The sequence below is a fragment of the Ursus arctos genome, unplaced genomic scaffold (genome assembly GCF_023065955.2).
Source record: "Ursus arctos isolate Adak ecotype North America unplaced genomic scaffold, UrsArc2.0 scaffold_5, whole genome shotgun sequence".
In the NCBI taxonomy this organism is placed as follows: Eukaryota; Metazoa; Chordata; class Mammalia; order Carnivora; family Ursidae; genus Ursus; species Ursus arctos.
Window position 1 is genome coordinate 88924946 of NW_026623067.1, and position 26737 is coordinate 88951682.

At 40.4% G+C, this 26737-nt stretch overlaps 1 protein-coding gene across 1 annotated transcript in view; it reads left to right on the forward strand.

Annotated features, from left to right (window-relative positions):
* The first annotated feature begins 1147 nt into the window (after positions 1-1147).
* Positions 1148-26737, forward strand: part of CAMK4 (calcium/calmodulin dependent protein kinase IV) — a 210150-nt gene continuing 184560 nt past the window's right edge. Inside the window, exon 1 of the mRNA XM_048221217.2 lies at positions 1148-1384. Within this exon, the coding sequence (XP_048077174.1) occupies positions 1224-1384 (161 nt within the window). The 5' untranslated portion in view covers positions 1148-1223. The remainder of the gene's footprint in view (positions 1385-26737) is intronic.

Sequence of the window (26737 nt, forward strand, 5' to 3'; positions counted from 1 at the left end):
AAAAAAGTTCAAGGGTAGAAATATAAACGATATACATTTAACCAGTACTTAGAAGAATAGCCTGAAGGTTGACAGACATTGGAATGCTTGTGATGGGACACATCTCCTTGGAAGAGTAAAGAGCGTTAAATGTAGCAATCTTCTCTGTCATGAATGGTGACAGGTCCTGCCTTAAGGCTTCCACAGGGCCCTTTCAGACCTGTAATTCTCTGGGTCCTTTCTGTTCTAGCCTTTAGAGGTTGAGAGTGAACCGGACACAGCAAACACCTGCCCTTTCAGGAGTTCCAACAGTGCTAAAGGAGGCGGTGCCTGCGGCAGCACTGCAGCGTCTCTTCCAACTGAAGACTTCACTCAAAGGTGAGTCAGGTCAGTGAGGACCCAGGTGCTTCCTTCCCCTCCAGCTGTCACTGGGGCCGGGCACAGGAGCTCTGGGAAATCAGTGACTACAGGGCACCCTCCCCAGCTGCCAATATAAGCTTTGACAGAGGGATGAACAGGGGATGGCTGGTTAGCTGGTAATAGGTGGGAGGGACTCGCCACCTAGACGCGCTCCGGGAAGGATGAGTAGCGCCAACAGCAGCCAGGTCCCTCTCTCAACCTTCTGCTAGGTGGTCCAGACCCATGTGCTCCCAGAGCGCGCTGGGCGCCCGCCACTCCTGGAGCGAGCGTCCCACCGCGCGCGGTGCCTTCCAGGCTCCCGGCTCCCGCAGGAGGGCGCGTGGGATGATGCTCTGGTCCTCGTGCTTTCCCCAAGCTCCTGCATCCGGAGCCGCCCAAGCCGGCACCGCGGCAGCCACAGCCTGGGAGGGAGAAAGGAAAAAAGGGAGGGGGCTGGAAAGGCTCGGAGGAGGGAGGAGGAGAGGTGGGGAGGGAGGGAGCGAAAGGGGAGGGAATCTCCTTTGCAGTGCCTCCGCCTCTCCTCTCCGGCTGGAGGCGACTGGGTTCTCCCTTCACACCCTCTCCCAGTTCCTTGCCCCCTACTCCACCCATCCTCCTGCCCTCCCTCCCTTCCGAGTGTGCAGGAGGGGAGCCGCAGCCAGCGCGCAGCCTAGGGCGCCGGGGGAGGCGCCGGGGGAGACGGCGGCGGCGGCGGTGGGTGTGTGCGTGTGTGTGAAGGACGCCACCTCTCGCTCCTGCGTTTGCAGGCGGCAGCGGGCGGCGGGGCTTCTCGCTCCGGCAGCGGCGGCGACAGCGGTGGCGGCTTCCGGAGTCCCGCCGCGAAGATGCTCAAAGTCACGGTGCCCTCGTGCTCCGCCTCGTCCTGCTCTTCGGTCACCGCCAGTGTGGCCCCGGGGGCTGGGAGCCTCGTCCCGGATTACTGGATCGAAGGTTCCAACAGGGATGCTTTGAGCGATTTCTTCGAGGTGGAATCGGAGCTGGGACGGTAAGGCGGGGGCGCCCTGGACGTGGTGGAGCCGCGCGTACTGCGCGCGGGCTCGGGCTTCTGGGGGAAGCCCGCTGCGCGCACCGGGGGCAGTCCCTTTCGCAGGGACTGCTCGGGGATGCGGGAGCCAGTGTAGCCTCCTTGTTCTTTTGATTTCTCCCCGCCTAGTGTTTAGGAGGGAGCTAAGCACGTTCAAGTTGGGAGTCTGGTCTCTCTCCGAGCGCCCAGGCCGGTGCAGCTGCGAGCAGCAGCCTGACTCTCCCACCCTCGCTCCCTCCTCCTCGCCGGCTGCCACTTCCCTTGGGTGACAGCTCCCACCACACGTGGGCCCTTGTTTCCCGATTGGTGTCTTTGCTCACAATTATATCTTGCCAGAGGGTTTTGTTTGTCTAGTTATTTTTTGGGGTAGGGGAGGAGGGTGCCCCTCCAAACCATGACAGAATTATTAAATTAGATTCTTCCCCTTTCGTCTCATCAAACTCTCCAAAGCAAGTGGCACTAGAAATTAAACTTAAATACTAGCTTCCCTGGAGAGTCTGCTCAGGAGTGAAAGGGGGGAATGAATCATTTAAGAGAGTTGAAGGCAGAATAATGAACTAGTGTGGCTTTAAAGAAAAAGCAGCACATGGGGTCTAGGCAATGGTAATTAGAAGAATTCTGCTCTTCTTTCATGCTGGAGTGATTTATTTAAATTATGTATGCAAAAAGCTCTCTCTCTGGGGTTGCAGAAATGTCCCTCATCCCTCCTCTGAAGATCCAAACAGGTAGAGAGCAGTTTTGCCATGTGGATGATGCCATATGTTCTCATATTTTTAAACGTAGAAAATTATTTTTTCTTTCCCTTCTTCCTTTTCCCTTCTGTTATTGGTAGGTAAGGAGAATTCCTTACAACACTCATTTTTAGATCCAGGCTGTTTATGGTAGGGAATCTGAAAATGTAATTTCAATCGTTGACAAGTTCAAGCTTCTGTACTTAATACTTTGTAATTTCATTTTCTATTCTCTTTTTGTTGGAAGAGTTTAGCTAAGAGCCATTTTTTTTTAAAATGCCATTGGAGACCATAGTGCAGGATTATGGATGTTGGTACTTGGTGGGAAGGTGTTAAGGGTCACTTCACCCCCCAGTTTGCCACTACTGTTAATGGCTCGTTGATATAGAAGGTGTGTAAGAAAGGCAAAACTTCTGAATGAAAATGTAGTTGTTTGTCATTGTTTAAAAACAGGGCGTCTGGGTGGCTTAGTTGGTTAAGCATCCAACTCTTGACTTCATCTAAGGTCAGGTTCTCAGGGTCCTAGGAACTGTGCCCTGCCATGGGCTCTGTGCTCAGTGGGGAAGCTGCTTGAGATTCTCCCTCTCCCTCTGCCCCCCCCCCCAACTCGCTCATGTCCTTTCTCTCTCTCTCAAATTAAATAAATAAATAAATAAGTAAATAAGTAAATAAATAAATAAATAAATCTTTTAAAAAATGTTCCAGAATTCTTGGGCATTGAATAGTATATACATAAATATCCTACTTTGATCAAAATTTTCAGTGTTCATCTGAAGATGTGCTATTATATGCCTTCGCTAGTAGGTTCGAAATAAATGAAGTGTCTCCTTTTTTCAGGTTCGAACCTTACTATAATTGTATGGTGAGCTGCAGTGGAGCAGTGTAAATTTCTGATTAAAGAGCTAATCTACTTACAATTATTTACTTGGTGTTTTAGAAACTGCCACCAAGTAGAGGAAGTGTCTGCTGGTACTAAAGGGACTGTCCCACCACCAAATCTAACTGCTTTCTGAGTAACGTTTGCCCCAGATGCTTAATTGACTCGGACTTCTCATTAGCACATATTATCTTTATGAATAAGCTTTGCCATCAGGAAACTCAAGAAATTTCTTTAATTTGAGGAATGGAAAAGTAGTTAGAAAAAAATAAACTGCCAGTTGTACATGTCTATGAGATGGTAGACTTCCTAGGGAAAGCCTGAGGAATTTGAAATTTATTTTTACAAAAAGCTTTGTGCTATATTTTCCATTAAATTTTGGAAGACAAATATAAATCAGTTATATATTGCTAAGATTCTCACTCTGCTATCTAGTTGTTTCATTATCTTGCAAATCACAGAATTAAAATATTTTGAGAAAACTAAAAATTCTCTCTTTTGCTGCTTTCCACTAGTCCTATGTATCAGGTGAGTTCTCTGTAGATGGCAGTATTGGGAGGTGCCTGCTTACTCCATTTGGCTGAGACTGAGAAATGTCACTTCATGATCATTTTTTTCCCCACAAAATAAACCTAAAACATAAAGCAACTAATGTTACAGATATAATTACTAAGAATCTATATAGCCAGAGAATACAGCAGAATTATAATTATAGCTATAGACTGACAGAAGTCTTCTTCCTTCCTCCACTAGGGATAAAGTTGAGACTCAGTGAATTGGTTTCAAGTCTTTACTCTCTAAACTCTCAGTCTTGGGCCAAGTCTGCCCGTCAGTGGTGACTCTAAGGCCACCACATTTAATTCATTAGTTACACAGTTGTCATTAAGATGCTAAGAGAACGAAGGTGTTGGTGTGAAGTGTCATTTTGGTTGGTTCCAGGGTATAGACAATCCCCACTGGATTAAGTTAACTTGTGAGTAGTCATTCCTCTGTTAAAATTATCTGTATTAGGCTAGTGACTCCCGCATTAAAGAAGATTGGACATATGACTATTAGGGCAGCACACACTGAGGATATGTTTGGGAATTTTAGGGAGTGCAGTGAAAGCCAGTTGAAGCCCCTGTATAGTGCTGGCAGCACTGTTTCACAGGTAGCCCAAGGGCATGTGATAGCTCTATTCTATTCTATTCTATTCTATACTATATAAAATATATATATTTGCAGGATATGGGGTGAGGGGTGGGGGTGGGGGTAAGGAAGATTATTTAAAGAGTATCAGGCAAACTAATTTAACTTTTCTAAAATCACATTTGAAAATACTGCTTTGTTTATAGAGTTTGTCAAAAAGTTTACAAAAATTGTGATGCCTTAACAAATTCAGTTCTGCTTATAAACATGAATTGGCCATGATCCTATGCAATGCTCCCTGTCCTAGAGAGTAGTTGGTCCTTTGCCCAGTGATTTGAGAAATTGGCATTTTAACGGCTTTTCTAAGGGAGAAAACAGCCTGCCTCTAGTCCAGATTCTGTCCAGTAGTTTGGCACAGGGATGGACAGGATTTGGCCTGGGCTGCCTGTGGTGGGGATTTGGCCTTGTACATCCAAACCCAAGTCCTGTTTTCAGTTATTTCCCACCTTTTGTTTCTCTCTGTAGCATGAGAGTGAAAGCATGTATGCAAAACTAGATGTATTCCCACACACAAAAGTTAAGGGAAACCAAATGAAAGATAATTAGTACAAAAGAAGAGTGTGTTAAATTATCTTGGAATAAAATTTTTAAAAAATTTCCATTCTACTGAACTACAGTTTCTTTAAGCTAGTGAATTTCAGTCACCACTACCCCTCCCCCCAAACCTGATCCACAATTTAAAAGGGTACATTTATCTGGCAAAGGAATTAAAGCAGAGTTTCATAGGATCCCTTGCTATATGTATTATCAACTTAGGAACCAAATAGATTTAGATAGTGAGACATAGGTGTGTATAAAATAGAAACAGTGTGTGTGTTTAGAATGAAAACAAGTTTCATAAAACAATGTTATTCTTATTACCAACAATGCACTCTAATATTTCCTATTTTATGCTGTTTGATTTTATTCTATTTCATTAAAATATTGGCTGAATCCATGTGATTTCATATCTCACTAATGTGTTGTGACTCAGTATGAAAATGCTGTTTTAGGCTATAAATCTGTGTATGCCAGATTAAAATATGAGGCAGACCCCTTTTGAAAAATGCCCTGCAGACCAACTGGTAACACTGAGTGGTCTCCATTTGCACAACTCTGTAGAGAAAAGTTATCCTGTCTTTCCCTTCAAGTCCTCATTGGATTTCCTGTTCCAAACATTTTGGAAAAACTCTAGTGTCTCCCCAAGACCTGCTGGGTACACTGTACTCTGAAATGGCTAAGGGGGCAGGAGGCTGGGCCAGCAGCACCTTCACTGTATAGGGGAGGAATTCAGAGGCCTGAACACTTGTATATTTCACTTGGTAACACTTAGCTCTGGCCCTGGGTAATGGGCTGCATATACTTCCTGTAAGGAAACAGGAAAAGTGTGCATTTTCTAACAGCAGGGCTCCAACTAGTGCTCCTGGCTGTGAGGAATCAGATCTTCTCTTTCTCCTTCCCTGTCTTTGTTCGAGACCCTTCCTGAGCCACTAACAGCAGGGCTCCAACTAGTGCTCCTGGCTGTGAGGAATCAGATCTTCTCTTTCTCCTTCCCTGTCTTTGTTCGAGACCCTTCCTGAGCCACTTTCATACCCTTGGTTTTCCCCCCACACTGTCCTTTAGGACCCCACAGCCTATCTAGAATATGCTGCTGGTTGTGGATCTCCTGCTACCCACATTGCACTTAATATCTTAAGCTCTTTTGGGCATATAACTAGGAATCAAAAATATAACTGTTTGGCCCCTCTGTTGTTCTCTGGGCATTTGATTCTTTCTCAGGCAGTTGGCTCAAGAGCATGGTGGGATTGCAAGTGGGAGAATAGACACCTGGCTGCACATGCTTGAACACTGACTATACGCTCCCAAAAGGCGGTCTGTGGATTTGGCTGGTTCACTATCATGTGCTCAGTGCCTAGTACAGAGCTCAGTAGTGGGCAGGTGCTCAACAAATGATTTTAAAGAGAGCGAGTGAATGCTAATGAAGTGGGCCAGGTACAGTGGGCATGACCCCAGGGAAAGGGAAATCTGGTGACTTGTTTATCTTCTCCCTAAAATTTGTGTGACCATAATTTCATGTGTGCTGGTTTTCTTTCTTTGCAGTGGGAGTCCTGATAATTGTCACCTCTATAGCTAGTAGGTGTTGAAAATAATGCTGCTTTTCTGTTGGCAGAGAGCTTTGTGGCTCTGAAATGAGAAGGATTCGGTTTCACCTTCACTATCATTTTGCCACGGGCATCTCAGAATTAGGAGTTAAATTAACTTCAACGTAAAGGCATGAAATACCTCCAAGCTATACCAACCACTAACGTTAATACATAGTAAATGTTAAATTTGGAAATCTGCTCATTGTAAAGAGCCTTAAAATTAGGTGATGAGTATGATAAGATCATTACTTTAGAACACACTATTTTTCCATGTTTAAATACTGTTACGAGGGTAAAAATAACTCCTAATTTGAAAAAAAAAAAAAAAAAAAGACACAGGTGCTATTTGGTTCTAAACCGTTCTAGAGAACTTTACTTGAGTAAAAAAGAAAGACAGAAAGAGAAACAAAACACTAACCACAAAATAGCTTCAAAGAACTTTCTTGTAAACACTTTACCCTCAGAATATATGTATGGATTAGTGTTTGCAGTAATACTTTTGAGCATAAAGTGCTGAGTGGTAGCTGTTTCAGCTACTAGTTATTTTTTATCTTAATGTTTTTTGTTTGTTTGTTTTGTTTTGTTTTGTTTTGGCTAGCTTTAAAAGTAGTTTTCTTTAGACTCCCTTTTGAGAAAGCTAACATAGCTCATAGAACTACTAAAAATTGTATTTTTAAAATTTCAAGGTCAGGTTTATTCTGCAAAATATATTGAGTCAATGAACCATATAAATCAGACCAAAGAGTAACTTTGGTGAAATCATAAAATCAGTAGCAGCTAGATTCAAGGTTTTACTCAAATTACATTAGTCTTTTTTTTTTTTTCCTCTTTGGTAATGGAACATCTGAAAATCTCATAACTCCCATGGTTTAATTCGGAAGTTAGATCTAAATATTGATAGTATAGTGTGAGCACATAAAGGGTATGGACTCTTCAGTACAGTCCATTTTTAAATCTTATTGCTAATTGGGGGTATATGGATGATATAAAATAGTGGAAGGTTTGGGTGGAAGATTTTCCTCTGTAATCATATCAGTGGCAAAGAGCAAATAAGGAAAGGAGCAGTGCTGGACAGAGGGTGATTTATTACAACGGGCAAAGCATCTTACATATAGAGCTTTCTCTTTTCTCTTAGAGCAGGGTTTCTTAACCTTGGCACCACAGACTTTTAGGGCCAGATAATTCTTTCTGTGGGAGCTCTCCTGTGCACTGTAGGATGTTTAATAGTATCCCTAGCCTCTACCCACTAGATGACAGAAGCAGCCCTCCCCCCAAATCCCCAAGTTATGAAAACCAGAAATGTCTCTAGACATTGTCACATGTTACCCCCTCCCCCTTCTGTTAAGAACAACTGGTTCAGAAGCTTGAAACTAGTCTTCGACATGATTTTCTTTTAGTTATGTAGAAGGTTAACAAGAAGGAGGTTGATGGATTGAAATCATTTGATTTTATTGAGTATCTGCTACAACCAAATGTTTCTCCCATTTCTATGTAATGCCATTAATATTTGTGTCAAATGTACATTCCACCTGTGCTATAATTTGCTTAATATTTTTGTTTAAATTACCCCATTTTGTTAACCTAAATTTACTTATTGAGAATACTTATTTTCATTACATAGAAATTAAATTTCATTATTGTATTCATGCCGTAAATAGAAGCAAATTATAAAAATAAATTACAGTAAAAACAAAGTATTTTTATTAAACTGGGGCTACAGATGTTTTCCTGCAGAAGGCTCTGAGCCTGAGGATTGTTCCGTCTTTTTTAAAAAGGGAGATTATCAAAGATTAGCAGAGTTAAAACCATAGTAACACAAACTGAGGATTTCTTTGTGATAGAATCAGAAAAACTGAAAGGAGAATAATGGTCTCATTTTTTGATTCTTTGTTATTTAATTCGATGTCTTTGTGCCACCTAAAGTCCTTTCTGTTCCAAGTCTGACCTTTTGTATAACTATGAACTGGGCAATGTATGTTGGTAGTGTGTGTGGCGGGGCCAAGGGGTCTGGAATATGAATGAATATTGACTTCCAGATGTGTAGTTCACTGTATAATTTACAACAATAAATTTAATATGAGATAAATAATAAGTAAAACTAATGAGAGGTAGAGATCAGACAGTCATCACAGTCTAAAAATGGAGTGATAATTCTGATTGGGAGGATTGAGGTGTCTTCGTGGAAGGGGTGGACCTTGAAATTCAGCTGAATTTTAACAGGAAGAGCTTTGGTGAAGGACCTACCAGGTGGGGAGTTTTATTCTAAGAAAAGGCAAAGATTGGCAGAAAAATACAGGATACACATTTTATTTTGCAGACTTCATAAAACATGAACACTGTCATAGCAGTTAAGGTTGGGAGGGTAAGTTGATGTCAGGCCAAAGAGAGCCTGTAAAAACAAAATGACTGTCTATATCAGTTGAAAACCAAAATTGTAGATAAAGAGAAAGTAACCATTATGAGAGCAAAGGGTGGCTATAGAAGCAGCTGCATCTTGGGTTGATGTTGTGGGACTCAGAACTTGATGTTAATCCTTAAACCATGGGGGAGGGTAAGAGAGAACTTACCCTGTTTGTTAAAAAGGAAGGGAGGAAGGGAGGGAAAGAAAGGAAAGGAAGGAAGGAAAGAAGGAAAGGGAAGGAAAACACCTCCCACAGCCTATGATGAGATAAGAAAGGGGAAGTAGGATTGAAGTGATTGGGATCAGTTACCTAGACCTGGTAAAGAGCCTATAAAGGAATAGACAGTTAATATTTTAGGTTTTGTGGGCCATATGGTCTCTGTGGCAATTCAACTCTGTGATGGCTGAGTGAAAACAACCATAGACAACACAGAAACAAATGCACATGGCTGTGTTCCAATAAAACTTTCATTGATGACCATTAAATTTGAATTTCCTACAATTTTCACATCACAAAATATTCTTCTTTTCTGATTTTTAAAAACCATTAAAAAACGTAAAAGCTATTTTTAGGTTGCAGACTATACAAACTAGTGACTGCCATATTAGGCTCTTGGCCTGTGGTTTGCCAAATTCTGACCTAGAACAGTCAAGTTAAAATTCTACTCCTCTTCAGTTACATGAGAATTTCAGGTTAAAATGATACCAAGGCTTCATTTATTCAAGAAACTACCTTGAATCTCCCTTTCACTTTGAAAATGTCAACCTGATACTAGTTTTTCAGGTGGGCATAAGCTTTATTATTTTTTAAAAATATTTTATTTATTTGAGAGAGAGAGCATGAGAGAGAACGTGAGAGAGAGATAGAGAGTACAAGCAGGGGGCAGGGGTAGGGAGGCTAAGTAGGGAGCCGGATGCTGGACTCCATCCCAGGATCCTGGGATCATGACCTGAGCCAAAGGCAGACGCTTAACCGACTGAGCCACCCAGGTGCTCTGGCCATAAGCTTTAAATGCATACTCATCCTTATTCTGCATCTGTTGAAACTGGAACAGTTACAGTTCTTACCTGTGTAGCAAGTTGGCTAGCTCTCTTCATCGTTTGTGTTTTTGAAAATCAGTGCTCACATTCAGAGATTATTTCTTGGAGGGTAATTTATTTTTTATTTGATAATGAAATAGGTTTCAGATCCTTCTATTGTAGTTGAAGTGACAGTTAGAAAATAATATGCTAAGTAAACTATTGATAAAAGATTCACCTCTAACTAGTAAAGTTTAATTAATTTTCCTGTTGACTAATATGTTAGCCGCATGTTGACTAATCCTTCTATATGCTATGCATATATCTCAGATGGACTAATTAATGTCCTTTAAATTGGGACTGTGTTTAAATAATATTTTGAAAAAATAGAATTCTTCTTTTTTATTCTAATAGACTTAAGAACTAAATAAAATCAGTCACTGATATTTTGACTAAAGTGGGATGCCCACATCTAGGGTTCCCTTGAAAAAGTATTAGAGAATCTATTTTTAAAAATTCTTCTAATTTTTGCTTTTAATTTTTGTTTTTGGATGTTTTAAAAAGCACATTATAGATTGGTTCAGTAGCACATGTACAGCATCTGCAGGTGCATAAATATGCATAACTTGGGAGCATGTTCGTAAAAACATTTTGTTGGGGCGCTTGGGTGGCTCAGTTGTGAAGCGTCTGCCTTCGGCTCAGGGCGTGATCCCGGTGTTCTGGGATCGAGCCCCACATCAGGCTCCTCCGCTAGGAGCCTGCTTCTTCCTCTCCCACTCCCCCTGCTTGTGTTCCCTCTCTCGCTGGCTGTCTCTCTGTCACATAAGTAAATAAAATCTTTAAACAAAAACAAAAACAAAAACATTTTGTTGGATGATTATTGGATCAAAGAATGGTAGTTATGAGTGGATACTAAGTAAGTTTCTTTATTTCTATTTAAATAACATTCTACTTCTTGAAAATGATTATAAAGCCGATATATAGATAAAAAAGCGAACAAAAGAAATCATATGGCAAGTTGTGTCTTTATGCAGAAAGAGGAAGTGGGTACATATATACACTTGTTATGCATTTTAAGACTACCTGATAAAAGGTTTTGATAAGAACTTAACTGCAATTGTAACCAAAGAAGTCATATAGCAGAGAACAGAAAAAGAGAAAAAGAATACCACTTGCCCATCAAGCAGAGGGTTGAATGAATTTTGTTTTTGTTTATTGTTGAATCCCAAGTTCATATTATTTGCAAGAACCTCAATTTTATTTTTTATTTTATTTTTTAAGATTTTTAAAATTTATTTATTTGACAGAAAGAGAGACAGAGAGAGCGCACAAGCAGGAGGAGCGTCAGGCAGAGGGAGAAGGAGAAGCAGGCTCCCCGCAGAGCAGAGAGCCTGACATGGGGCTTGATCCCAGGACCCCGGGATCTTGACCCAAGCCAAAGGCAGACACTTAACTGACTGAGCCACCTAGGTGCCCCAAGAACCTCAATTTTAATATACCTACTTCATGATAAATTTTGCCAACTGCTGTCTTAGGCAGCTGAAGTGTTTGGTGGGCAGTGCTGCAGACTTGCGGTCATTAGTGGTGCCAGGATGCTGAGTTTAACCCTATCAACAAATGCACTGTTGTTACTTAATTACTTCTTAAGTTATGCTTCGGGGTCACATGGTTGAAAAATTCACCAAGTGCAAAAATACGGAAATATTTTTAAAAGATAAAAAAGGCCAGACTTGGACAACCCTCTGGTTGGAGTGGTCTTCTAGAAAAGTAATGGATATGACATATGTTCCTTTTTTCTCTACTAGTTTGTAGTAGCAGTCTTTGTTGAAAGTGTACTTCCTTTGACTTATGTCATGATTATAGACAGAGCTTGACTAATATTACAAACCAGAACAAAGAAGAGTAGGCGATTGCAAATCTGTTCATCGTGAGCACATATTTTTTGCTACCTACAGTGCAGCATTTGAATGATTTCTCCCTACTTTAAGTACTTGTGAACTGTTTAATAGGGACTTTTCCTTGCATTTTAGCCTTCACTGAAATTTTTTATCTTGGTGTGCCTCACTTGTACTGGGGGACAGCTAGTTAGTGACTATTTTAACTTAGTAGGTGACAACCTTTCATTAGGGGCTCTAATAAACATGCAAAATTGTTCTTTAGGTGTGACAACTAGTCAGTCCAAGTTTAATCTTTGACAGTATGTAAGTATTCCTATTTTCTATTTGTTCACATGAATCTTTTTTTTTTTTTTCCCCAAGGTTCCCTGTTAGGATAACCACTGGAAAAATAGACTATAATATTAAATGTGACCAAATTCACATTATGTAATTCAATAAATCAGCCTGGCCTAAAGTGTTCAATCATAATAGGCTTCTGAAGATTTCTTGTGTGAGTGGAAACATTTTTAGTGGCTCCCAAGGGACTTTCGGTCCTTCCTCTCCTTTTTCCCTCAACGTGAGCATGTCAGCTAATAATATTCAGTGAGGTAAACTCTTCAGAAGCTCTCCTGAGCGTAAACTGTAACTAGAAGCAAACTAAAACTATGGTTTTACAGAGCTTTTCATGTATATGTATGACATGTTAGTGAAATAGAAAGCTGAGGAAAGTATCAGGATACTCTGTGTCAAACCAGTACAGTTCTTTCAAATCCTGAGATACTGAGGAAATGAAATATCAGGACTGAGCAGAGCACCTGGGGAGCTGTTGAGGTTCCGGCCCAAGCCAGGAGGGGGCAGCAGAGCGCCAGTCCAGGTTTGAGCTGGCAAGTGGTGGAGGGGGCTGATCCTCAGGGAACCAGAGCCCAAGGAGAGAGGTGGACAAGGCAGCTACTTAGGAGAGCTTCAAGGCTGGGCATCAAGAAGGCCGCTCTGAACAGTTGAGTCATGAAAGTGAAGGGTGAGGAGGGGCTGACTAAGGGAGGGGCTGAGACAAGAAGTGAACTAGATGGTGCAGGATGTGGGCAGGAAAACAGGCAGGAGCCAATTGCTGCTTGATGGCTCTGTGCTTTTAGGCCTAGCCCTGACCTTCATTTAGCCTTATGTATAAAATGAAGTGTATCCTCCTCGAGGATGCTATGAGGATGGAATGAGACCACATATGTAGAAACATTAGCTCTGAAACGGACACATAAGCTTCATACTATTTATTCCCCAGACAGGACATGAGGTGGGAGGTAGGGGATAATGATTCCTATATGTATCTATAGGGGAAAAAACTCAGTCTAGCTTACTTGGTCCTTTTTAGCAGTCTGATCCCAACTTGCCTGCCAGTCTCATTCCCCCTCACTTCTCTTCCTGATTACCAGCATGGAGTGTTTGGTGCTTGTGGTTTACTGTCTTATGTTCATTGCTACTTATTTCAATAATGCAGTAAGATGATCACATCAGCACCATTTTTCAGATGAGAAACCTGAGGCTCAGAATGTTCAAGCAGCTTGTTCAAGCTCATACAGCTAGGGAGAGGATTCAAGTGCAGGTTTGTCAGTCTCTGGTGCTTGTTCTCTTTCCACTATGCCTGTCTTGGCCTCAAGGACCTCTCACAGATCTTCTCTTCGTATCTCTTTGGTGTTGTGCATGAAACTCTCTTGGCCTGAAATGCCCTTGTCCTTCTAATCCCTCCAGGGCAGTCATCCTGCCCCCAGGCAGGAGGTTTCTGCTTCCTCCCTGCTCTCATACCACTTCATATGTGCATTGTCTTACAGGTAGATGCTTTGTGGTCTTCACCACCAGAGCCTCTGTCCCTTGGGCGGAGGAACCCTTATCTTAACCGTCTTTTATCTCCACTACTAAGTCAATTCTTAGTCATCAGCCCCCTTACCTGCCCCCCATGAGTGCTTCATAAATGTTTGTGGAATAGTGAGTGCTTAAATATAGGAATGCACCCATGTTGGAGGAGTTAGGTGAATAGCAGCAGAAAAAATGGGCGGAGCTTAAATCTCGCTTCTTCAAGATGTTTTCCCTTTGTAGCCCTCTGCTAAGCCAGCACACTATGAAATTACTTATTCAATGCCCATGTCCCTCTCTTTAGAGTGTAAACTGTTGTGGGCTGGGCCTTTGTCCCCTTGTTCACTGCTGTGTCCCCAGAGTTTAGTGCAATGCTTGGCACGTAGTAAGCACTCAGTAAACATTTTTGGGTAAGTGAATGAGTTGCACCACAGGGGCTTCTGCAATTGAAAGCCCTTTTGAACCCAAGGGGCTCTGGTCTTTGGTCAGTGTACTGTCTTAAAGGACCTCATCTCTAAATGATGGAATAGTGTGACTTCCTATGATTAGATCATTTACCTCTAAAGTCCCTGATAGCCACAAGCATCTGTGCATCTGTGTCTCTTCCAGTTGAATTCTCTGGATGATGACCTTAGATCTTTACTGTGTGCTCAGGAGACAGAGCAGGTTTTGGAATAAAGTAGGGCTCTAAGCTTCAAAGCCTTTGTAAATGTGTCGGAAGTTCCTTGAACAATTTCTATTCTTATTCTATGCTTTTTATTTTTTTATTTTTTTTTGAAGATTTTATTTATTTATCCAACAGAGATAGAGACAGCCAGCGAGAGAGGGAACACAAGCAGGGGGAGTGGGAGAGGAAGAAGCAGGCTCATAGTGGAGGAGCCTGATGTGGGGCTCGATCCCATAATGCCAGGATCACGCCCTGAGCCGAAGGCAGACGCTTAACCGCTGTGCCACCCAGGCGCCCCTCTTCTGTGCTTTTTAAATGCCTCATCTCTTGTTAGAAACATGTATGTACAATTATATTTGCTCATTTTTACTTCCATCAGCGGATAATACAGATGCTGACAGCAACTGTGATATATCTAGGACAGGGTTTAGCAGGAAGGGATGCTTCCTGGCTTTCCCCACTCCTCTAGTTTTGTTTTTGAAAGGAATCATTCTTTTTAAAAAGCTTGACTTACAACTTGTTTGTGGCTGTGTAATCAATTAGTGATATCCTGTAACATAGTCTTATAGCATGGGCCCTGCCTGAGCCAGGAGAAGAAGGAAGAGCTAAGGAGAGGGTTGTGAAGGAGGTAAGAACGTGAATATTCTTCCCTGTGTCTGTCTTTATTTGGGATTGTTATTGTAAAATCATCTATTGAGATGTCTAATGCTTTAATCAGAAATATAAATAATTCCTGGACATAACTTCCAAGTAGGGTCATTAACTTTATGTTCATGATTTATATGCACTGTTGAAATAATTATTCTGGAAAATTTGTGTATCTCCATCTCTATTTTGACAACAGTGGCCAGGGCTTATGGTGAAAGAAAAACTGTGTGTAGGGGGAAGAGGGGCAGAGACGGGGCTGAAGGGCAGAGGACAGGCCACCCTTCACCCTGGTGTACTTCTTGTTTTCAGGGTCCATTTACACCTCAACCCACAAGCACCTCTCTGTCCCTGTCTGATTTCTCCATGCTCCCATTGTCCCACCAAAGCCCAGGTCCCTCCCATTTTTCTCGAATCTACTCTCGTTATGGACTGAATATCCGTTTCCCCCCAAAAATTTGTAGGTCCAGGCTCTAACTTCCAACATGACAATATTGGAGATAATGAAAGTTAGACAAGGTCATGAGGGTTCAGTCCTCCTCATGGGATCTGTGCCTATACTCTCTGTCTCTGTCTCTCTGTCATGTGAGGAATCAGCAAGAAGGCAGATGTCCAGGAGGAGAGTTCTCACCAGAACCCAATCGTGCTGGCCCCTGATCTTAAACTTCTAGCTTCCAGAACTGTGAGGAAATACATTTCTGTTGTTGAAGCCACCTAGTCTATGATATTTTGTTCTGGCGGCCCAAGCTAAGATACCCTGTGCCCTTCCCCACTTTGATATCTGTCTGACTTTGATATCATAACCTCAGAGTCTGCTTCTGTGTTTTAGAAACCTGAGTTCATTTATACTAATGTGGCAAGTAGAGTTTGAGGAAAATGATGTGCCTTTCCTTTCCCAAATGCCTACCATTGTTTTTCTGCCAGATGTTGGAGGATGTAGTCCAAAGACTGACTGCACAGGGACTGTAGCCCCCACGTTTGGTTTATGTAGGATGGCTGGAGCTGGCTCTGCGCTGCTCTTATTATATGTATAAGAGGGCTTCCTAGCACACTGTGCCCCACTGGACCCTGGCCTGGGACACTTGTTCTGTGATTCTGTGGTGACACTCTTTCTCCCTCTCCTCTGCCATCTAGGCACTAGCACCTTGGTCTCCCCCACGTATCCGTACCTGTTGGCTTTCCAGGGGCCAGTGCCTGCCAGCTCCCAGCACATTATTTCCTTAGCAGCTGGCACAGGGATTTTTTTGTTGCCAGCTGGAAGCTCAGCTATTAAAAAATAAAACTTGGCCCATCTTGAGTATCATATGTTTCCATCGGGACTTGGATCAGCGTTCTGGCACAATGCACACAGTCACTTGGGCACCTTTCTCAGGACTAAGAACCCAGTCTTCTTCTGGGTCTGGAAGCACGTTTTCACCTGCTATCCAAATACAATTTCCTTGAGAAACCTGTGATGCTTACGATTTGTTGAGGGCCAGTTTATCATCATTTCACTTGGTCTTACTGAATTTATTAACCTCTACAGTGTTTCTTTAGCACTAGGTTGCCTGCTCTGATAGTTGGTGTCGGTTTCGTATTGCAAATTGTAAATTCTCAGAATACGATTCATGTTTCTTAGGCAATGAGCAGCTAACACGCAACACTGAAACAGTGGATGCTTACTGCATGGCTTCACACGAGCGTGAGACGATCCAAGAAAAGAGATCTTAGTATTTGTAAATATTTGACTATTGTTCTTTGTATTTCACATACTGAAGAGAACGTTTGGTATATAACCTTAGGTTTTTTATATCTGCAAACAAAAGAATAATTGGGGTAGTTTAAAATAGTTCCTGTAGGTGGGTCTTTCTGTATAATTCTTACAGTGCTTTGCTTATAAGAAGGATGTTAAAATTAGAAAATATTAATCATTTTGTAGCTTTGAGGTCTTATTTGCACTAACTTTAACTCTTTGTCATGGATTCATTAATTTTTTATTCGGAATAATGCATTCTTCACTGGAAAGTTAAATAAGCAGACCCAGAATTACTGCAACTTAACTGTGATTCAGAAATAAAGGATAGAATCCTGGAAATCACTTAATGATATTAAAAAATGTATACAGTAGGAGTATTTTAAAGCAGTCTGTAGTCTGCGTATACCTATAAAGAAAAACATAGCACATTGAAGAGACTTCTTATATTTAAATGATGTCACTATTAGTCACACCTAAAAATTTATTTCTCTAACGTGGTACCCAAATGGTAAAATAAAGACTGTCTTCTGGTTTCATCATGCATTTCTTTAGTGGCTGCTGTGAATTATCTGGTGCCTGTGCATGTCTGTTGTTAATAAATGTTTTAAATTGTAATGAGCTTCACTTTCTTCATCTGTAGAATGAAAATACTAGTGCCTTTCTCACAGGATTATTGCAAAGATTTAAAAAAGGTAAATTATATGGCTGTATTAAACACAAAAAGCTGTGCGCATAGTGCGATGATATGTATTTTTAATTTGAATAATAATAATTTTCTAAAATTCTTAACTCTAGACTTTATTTAGATTTCACCAGGTTTTCCATTGATGTGCTGGATCTTATCCAGACAGCAGCACTGGTTTTAGCTGTCATGTTTTCCCTGCCTTCTCTTATACGTGACAGCTTCTCAATCTTTCCTTGCTTTTCATGACCATGACAGTCTTGGGGATTACTGGCAGGTATCTGTAGAATGCCCCCCAATCTGGATTTGCCTCATGTTTTCCCACATGATTAACTGGGATTATACATTTTTGGAAAGAATACCGTAGAGGTGAAGTGCCTTTCTTGTCACATTGTATCAGGGTACATGATATCACTGGTGATAGTAACCTTCATTACTTGGTCCCCCATGTGTTTGTCAGGTTTCTCCACTATACAGTTACTGTTTATCCCTTTCCCTTTTCTATCTAGTCTTTGGAACTAGGTCACTGAGTCTAACCCACTCTTGGGAGGGAGTGTGATGAAGCCCCACGTCCTGGCAGGAATAGTATCTACATATATTATTTGTAGTTCTTCTGTAAGGAATCTTTGTAACTTATTATTTAATACAATAAATTTATATATATATAGTATTTATACTTATATATACTTATATATAGTATATGTATTTATACTATACATAGTATTTATGTGTGTATAGTATAGCATACATATGTATATGTATTTATACATATATGTATTTATACTATACTGTATGTGAGCGTGTGTGTGTGTATATATATATATATATATATAGTAATTGAACATCCCAAGTCATTTTCCAAGATTCTTGTAAAAATATAATGCAGCTATAGATCATGCAACTGGGAATGCACTAGACAGTGAGGAGCTTTGAATCTGGGAGAAGAAGCTGTCCCTGGACTTTTGTGCTTAGACAATGAAGCATATTGGAGATGAGGACAAGAGAGATGAGAAGAGGTACAAAGATAATGGTTCCCTCCTGTGCTCAAAAATGGGGTTAGTATGTCAAGCCTCAAGTTGTGAAAACCCCGCGGTACTGTGACTGTCTCCTGTGTCTGGATCTACCTGACTATGATGTGTGTACGTCTACGTCATTGTAGGATTTTGACTTAGATTTGCAGGAATGTGGAGTAGAGAACACCTTAGAAATCAACCAGCCCTCTGTTACTTTGTGCAGGTGAAGAAATTGAAGCACAGAGAGGGCACATGTCTTCCTCAGCGCTCCAGTGCTGGTTAGTAGTGCAAATGGAACCTGAACCTTGATGTCTGCACTGGACTCTGTGACACACTTTTCCTTTCCTCACACGTGCCTTCTGCTGAAACCTGGGCCGAAACCAATACCGGCTCTTCCTCCAAAAGCTTCCTTAGTTAGTTCAGAATACAAAATTTCTTATCTCCAAGAAGCTGTTACAGATTGTGATTTTTAAATTTGCACTACTTCCTATCTTGTGTCTTGTGTTTGCTTTTTTTTTTTTTTTTGCAGAGGATACAGTTTTAAAAATTAAAATGAACAAAACTATTAAAGATTGGGTAAGATTTTATACTTGATTTCTTTCACATTTTGAACAGTATTTGCTTACCTTGTAAAAAACTTCAGTCCCTAAATGTATTGAGATCACATTTAAGATCCTAGCATGCATGTTAGAGTGCATCGTATTCCTGTTCATGAATAATTTGGGACTAAGATTTTCATTCTTATACAAGTAGTTGTAGAAACAGGTCAAAATTCTATGCCCCACCCACTTTAAAAAGACTGTCTATATTATGATATAATATGACATAAACACCAGTTTGAAGGGATACATGCACACCTATGTTCATTGCAGCATTTTTTGCAATAGCCAAGATGCAGAAGCAACCTAAGTGTCCCTTGGTAGATGAATGGCTAGAGAGGAGTGGTGTATATATATATTTAAATATACAGTGGCATACTACTCAACCATAAAAAGAATGAAATCTTGCCATTCATGACAACATGGGTGGACCTAGAAGGTATTATGCCAAATGAAATAAGTCAGAAAAATATAAATACCGTATGATTTCACTTACATATGGAATCTAAAACACAAAACAAGCAAGACAAATAGACTCACAAATACAGAAAATAAATTGGTGGTTGCCAGAGGGTGGGATGGGTATGGGCAAAATAAGTGAAGGGGATAAAGAGGTACAAATTTCCAGTTAGAAAATAAATAAGTCATGGGGATGCGATGTACAGCATAGGGAATATAGTCAGTGATATTGCCTGACTCTGTATAGTGACAGATGGTAACTAGATTTATAGTGAGGATCATTTTGTAATGTATAAAAATATCAAATCACTATGCTATATCCCTGAAATAAATAGGATATTATATGTCAATTATACTTTAATTTAAAAAAAGAAAAACTATAACATAAAATAGATCACCTTTATTTGTTCTTCCTAACTCCAGGGAATTGAATGTTTGAGCAGATGGATTGATTAATATGATACCCCAATATTTAGCAGTACTTAAGAAGTGGAAAAATTATATGGAGGTGTTTTTGTGTCACCACACGTCATGAGACCAAGCCTATTTTCTTATTGACACTATTGACTCTAAAATGTATTTATAGGAGAGATTTATTGGGTGTTTATTTTTAATTCTAATAAATGCTAATGACACCTGATTTGCATTGGATATTCTTTTTTTTTTTTTTTTTCAAGATTTTATTTATTTATTTGACAGAGAGAGAGACAGCCAGCGAGAGAGGGAACACAGGCAAGGGGAGTGGGAGAGGAAGAAGCAGGCTCCCAGTGGAGCAGGGAGCCCAGTATGGGGCTCGATCCCAGGACTCTGGGATCATGACCTGAGCCAAAGGCAGACACTTAACCACTGAGGCACCCAGGTGCCCGGCATTGGATAAATATTCTTGTCTTTTTTTCCTTACCCTAATAATTTTGCTGACTACAGTGGTAGGCTGGCAGGTTAGGTTTTCAATTCTTTAGCTGATAAGAAAAAATATTTTTATTGATTGTTGAAAGAAATGGCAGAAGTTTTCATTATCAATAACAGGGAAAATTGCGACAGTGTCTTATTTCTCTTGTTCACCTGCCTACATCTAAGCCTGTGTTGAGGTGCTGCACACTCTAATAGCAGTTAATGCCATATCTTTGCTTCCTTTCTTGGTCTCCCTTCTCTGACATGAGTCAGCACTGCTATTTCCTTATTCCCTTCAAACAGCTTCTACTTGGGCCCCTTCGATCTGGTTCTTATCCTCATTCTTCCATTAAAAGTGACGGTTGCGTTCTGCCTCCCAAACGGATTCACTGATCTCACTGTTTAAACTACTGAACTGCCTGTGAATCTGTTGATCACAAATTTTCCCCTGCTTTTTTTTTTTTTTTTTTTGAGAGACAGAAAGAGCACGATTGGGGGGGTGGGGTGGAGAGGAGGCGGGGAGAAGCAGAATCCCTGCTGAGGAGGGATCACAGGCTGGTCTTGATCAGTGGATCCTGAGATTATGACCTCAGCCAAAGGCGGATGCTTAACCAACTGAGCCACCCTCCTTGCTTTTTTTTTTTAAAGTGGTAAGATGACAATGCTTTCTGTGTGGTGAGATGCTGAGCATTCATGGACAAAGTTTACTCATGTAAATACAATTTACCACAAAACTTCTATTGGGTGTGTATGTCATATCATGTGAGTAATGTTATCAATCCCAGGAATAAACGATCCTCACAAATAATTGTAATTTATATAACCTGTGTTTGGCTCAACCATGTTTTAAGTTTTTTCTTCTATCTCTGTTGATAGAGAGCCATCACGGTTGCTGGTTTTTCCTGGCACCATGTAGAGCAGGGATTCCTAACTTCTAACTTCAATCCATAGACCTCTCTGTGCCTGTGTTTTAGGACTACATGAAGCTCTGGAAATTGCAAGCTAAATTTTATGTGTATAAGCATTTTTCTGAGGCAACCAACCATAGCTTTCATCAGATTTTCTAAGATGTTTAAGGAGCCCTGATGTTCAGTGTTCATCCATACACACATATTCTTACATATGCTCAGAACAGTTGGTTAGCATGAGGCTTGTATTAATTATTTAGCAGACTTCTTTTTCCCTCTTTTGCTGTCCTTCCCACTTTATCTCTATCCCCAAATAGGGCTTTTTGTATTTTTATATTCCTAATTCTTACCTCTTTTATGTTTCCTTTCATTAGTTAAGATGCTGTTATATGCAAGTATAATTTAACAAATACATATTGAAGCACCAAAAGAAACCCGACTCAGATTGTCTGAAACAATGGGTTTATTGGCTCAAATAACAGAGATTGTTCAGATTTTACATATGGCTTGACTTGGGCCCAGATTTATTTCTCTGCATTTCTTTCAACTTTGCCCTCCTTCCTACATGTGTTGCCTTTGTCCTTATGCCAGCATCTCTCATGGTAGCAAAATGCAGCAGTTTTAGTTCTGATGTAGGCAACCAGTCTTCATCATCCAGTCCAGTAGGCTCTTCACTTCCTTCTATCATTAAATAAGCAGAACCAATCAGTCTAGCCAGGGGAATGTCTGTGCACTAATTGACTTAAGCCTGTTGTTATCACCATACCTAGACAAGTCACAGTGACAAAGGGGAAGAGATTACAGTGTTTGCTTTAGGCCAATCAGGGTCTACTTACAGGACTTTAGCAGTTCCAACTTGTGTGTGGTTGTTGGGTACTGGTAGGAAATACGCTGAGCAGCAACTAACAATATTTATTATATCCCTTAAATTATGTGGAGTTCTGACGTACATACGGCTCCTGGTGTGTGATTACAGTTATGCGCGGAGATAGGATTTTATTGCTGTAGAAGCTGGGAATACTTTGTGTACCGTGAAGAAAGTTATATGAAACATTAGTTCTTGGGGTGTTTTACTTGTCAGAGGTCCACCAGAGAAGCAGAACCAGCAACTAAAACACATAGACACACACATGCACGTACACTTATATTTAATTTATTTAAATATTATCAATATTAAATTTTATTTACCTATTTACTTATTGAATTTATTTATTTGAGGGCATTGGTTTACGTGGTGTGGAGGCTGCCAAGCCTGAAATCCCTAGCACAAGTAAATAGGCAAACTAGAAACTGCTGGACAGGAGCTGATGCTGTAGTCTTGAGGTGGAATTTCTTCCTCAGGGGATCCTCAGTTTTGTTCATAAGGCTTTTCAACTGATTGGATGAAGCCCACCCAGATCACTAAGGATAATCTCTTAGACTCAGTGTCACCTGATTGTGGCTTTAATGAGATCTACAGAATACTTCACATCAACATCAAGACTAGTATTTAATTGAGTAAAAGCCTAGCCAAACTGGCACATAAAACTAATGATTATAGATGTTAATAACTGTAAGACCAAAGAAGGCTTCTGTGATTAAATGAATTTGAGAAATGTTATATTAGTCATTGTTCCAGGCTTTTCATTCTTTAATGTGCTTGAGATTGTGGTTTTTAACTGTTTCTAAAACTTACTTGATGAAGGACATTTTTGGTTCCCCTAAAGGGTATCTCACTGGACTAGTATTTCACGAATGCATTTTGGAAAACATTGGATTAATCCATGACTAGGAAGAAGGACTTTACTATAATTATGGGCAGTTTTATTTGTATGTTTCTGTTGCTTGTGCTCTTAAATGTATTAATGCGTGGTCCTCTTCCTCTGTTAAATTATAAGCCTCTTTTGGCATCACACTTTGTGTCTTCACTAAGTGGAAGTTCAATAATGTTGACTGACAAACATTTTTAGATAAATGAATGGTTGTTAAGTCGTGGGTTAATGATCTTTATATTTGCTCGGAGCCATCACTTTCCCTTGGCAGACATTAAATTGTAATAGCTTTAAAATGTTTGCTGCCCTTTGGAGATTTTCCTCACTGTGGAGAACCAGCCAGTGAGATTGAGCACGTTCTGTGTCATGGGCACAGTAAGCCTCATGTTATCACTGTACCTTTCCATGGGAAAGACATTATTTAAATCCATAGAAAACAAGAAAAAGAAAAGAACAGAACAGGTTATGCTCTGAAAGCAACCCGCTTTTGTTTTATTTTGTTTTACTGTTCTCTCACAGTGCCCAGTGCATTACTTTACTCCCAGTAGTGCTTGGTATATGTCAAGCCTGACTCTAAGAAGAGAAAAATATTTCCTCTTAGCTCTGCTTAAATTCCTTCTGTTTGTGATGATATATTATGAGATCAAACAGCTGAGATGTGCTCTCAGACTATAACCTATCATAATGTCCTGTGGTCTAGAGATGGTCTAGAGTCTAGATGTGGCTTAAGTCCTGGCCAAAGACCATGCCCAGGGATCAAATCATGTTATGGGTAGATACATTTGCCTGGAGGGGAGTGGAGTATGAAAGACAGAAACGATTGTCACCTGCATGTCCTGAGCTTATGAGCTATATCTTGGATCCCTTCCAGGTCCTTAGAGCTGCTTCCTATATAGGGTAGGGGCCACCCTAACCTGTTTGCATAGATGTTGTGAACAAGTAAAAATACTTTTGGAAAACAAATCAAAATTTAAAGTCTCATTCAATTAGAGGGGCACCTGGATAGCACAGTCAAGCATCCAACTCTTGGTTTTGGCTCGGGTCATGCTCTCCAGTCGTGAGATGGAGTTCAGGCTCTGCACTCCCTGGGGAGTCTGCCTGAGATTCTCTCCCTCTCCCTCTGCCCCTCCCCCGGCACACTCACATGCTCTCTCTCTCAAATAAATCTTTAAAAAAGTCTGATTTGATTATAAAGGTTCTAATTTTATCTGAAGAGATTACTGTTTTAAAATAACCAGTTTTAATTGAATTCAACAGTTTGTGTATGCAGGGGTGAAAAAGTGGGCATATTAATTTCTTTTCCTCACCATACAAAAGAAAAAGAGACTTTAAAGCTGCCCTTGGTCATAGAGTTGGGATAAAGCCCAACCTTACAGAACTTAAAAGACTTCTTCCTCCCAAGGACAGAGACAACCCCAAAATTATCTGCACTGCTTGAGACAATAGCCTGAAAACTGAAAAGAGCTAACCTTGAAAACTTTTTTCCCAGATTACAAAATGAATGATCTAAATATTATTGTTTAAAAATTTTTTTATTTCAATTCAATTTAATTAACATGTAGTATATATATATATATATATTTTTAAGATTTTATTTATTTATTTATTCGACAGAGACAGCCAGCGAGAGAGGGAACACAAGCAGGGGGAGTGGGAGAGGAAGAAGCAGGCTCATAGCAGAAGAGCCCGATGTGGGACTCGATCCCATAACGCCGGGATCACTCTCTGAGCCGAAGGCAGGCGCTTAACCGCTTTGCCACCCAGGCGCCCCAACATGTAGTATATTCTTAGTTCCAGAGGTAGAATTTAGTGATTCTTCAGTTGCATACAACACCCCTGTGCTCACTACATCAAGTGCCCTCCTTAATGCCCATCACCCAGTTACCCCATCCTCCCACCCACATCCCCTCCAGCAGCCCTCAGTTTGTTCCCTAGAGTTGAGTCTCTTATCATTTGCCTCCCTCTCTCTTTTCCTCTTATTTTTTTTCTTTCCCTTCCCCTATGTTCATCTGTTTTGTTTCTTAAATTTCACATATGAATGAAATCATATGGCATTTTCTTTCTCTGACTTACTTGACTTAACATAATACCCTCTAGTTCTATTTACATCATTGCAAATGGCAAGATTTTATTCTTTTTAATGGATGAGTAATATTCCATTGTATATGTATATACCTCATCTTTTTTTTTCTTAAAGATTTTATGTATTTATTTGAGAGAGAGAGAGATAGAGAGCATGAGTGGGGAGAGAGGCAGAGGGAGAAGTAGACTCCCACTGGGCAGGGAACGCAACACGGGGGTTGATCCCAGAACCCTGGGATCATGACCTGAGCCGAAGGCAGATACTTAACTGACTGAACCACCCAGATGCCCCATACCACATCTTCTTTTAAATATTATTGTATTTTATATGTAATAAAATATATGAACATATGTACCATATTTACTATAAATAAAATATATTTAAATATATTAAATGTCTGAATAACTATAAAATAATAAATTCATTTTGAGTGTAGAAATTTTGGAAATGATATAAGCAAAAGACAGACAATAAAAATTACTTTTAATCCCTATTACCCAATGATCACTATTCGCATTGTGCTTAGTTCTTTTTGTATTTATATATGTGTGTGTAACTGTTTTCACCTAATTATTTATCTCCCCAAACAATTACTTTATTTTAGGGCCTATTTTAGGAATATATTTATTGTTGATTGATTTTTAATATGCCTTTATATAATTCATATAAAATATAAAAACATTTTATATGTTGTTTCATTGAGTGTACAAAATCACACACAGTAATGGCAGCTGATCTTTAACAGGTGTGTACCATGAGTTGGGCACATCATCCTTATTGTCTTCAACCCTCACAATCACGTGCTAGGTAGGTATTGTTAACCCAAAGAAGGAGACGCCTGGGGAGAGCAGTAACTGTTCATGTCACACAGGCAGTTAAGTGTCCATGGCCCAGGACTGTCAGGTTATCTGTCTGCTCCAAAGCTTATACTCTTAAAACTATCATATTACCTCTTCTGAAGTGAATTCCATGTCAGATTTACTAGGTCCCAGACAAAATACCTAAGATATGAAATTATGAGCAAGTCGGTCATGCACACAAATTTGATAATCAGGACGTGACAGAGGTGATTCAGCGTGCTTTCACATTTCAGAGGGATGGTGTGACTACACCACCTAGGGGTTTGCAAAGAGCCAGGGGAGAGAGTCCTTTTGCCTGGTCCTACCTGAGTGAAGGTACGATGCACTTCTTCAAAGAAGGAAGATTTTCTCCACAGACTTTAAAAAATCAGATTTGTTTTTGATAATGGCCTCAAAATAGTAGAAGACCGAAGTTGGTGACTTTAAGGTTAACTGATAACAGATTATATTTTGTTATCCATTATCATTGCCTATGGGATCATTATGGGCCTACCTTGTATTCCTAGAAGCATGCCCACATACTGGAGGTTCAACTCCACCTCCCAGGGCGCTGCTTCTCCTTCATATAGTGTCTCCATCCCTTCAGCGTTCATTTTCCTTCCTCATATCTGTGTCATTCTTCATCCTTTCTATTCTCACCTGGATCCCACTTTACCATCTCTCTTTGAGTTTTCCGTGCTCCATCACCATTATCCTATGCCCTGACTTCCACTTTATTTTTCACTCTGACCTTCAATTCCTGTGCCAGGCTATACTCAGTTTTGAACCCAATCCTTGAGTCTTCTCAGGTTTTTCATACTCTTTATCTAGCACTTAACCCCTCAGTGAAGTGTGACTTTTGTCCAGCAAACAACCGCCTTGGCTTTGTAAGTAACTTCTTGCACATTCTTGAGTGTTGCTTGCAGTACTCAGATAAAACTTGAGTCTCAAGAGTGAAGGGCATTTCTGTATCTTTAAGA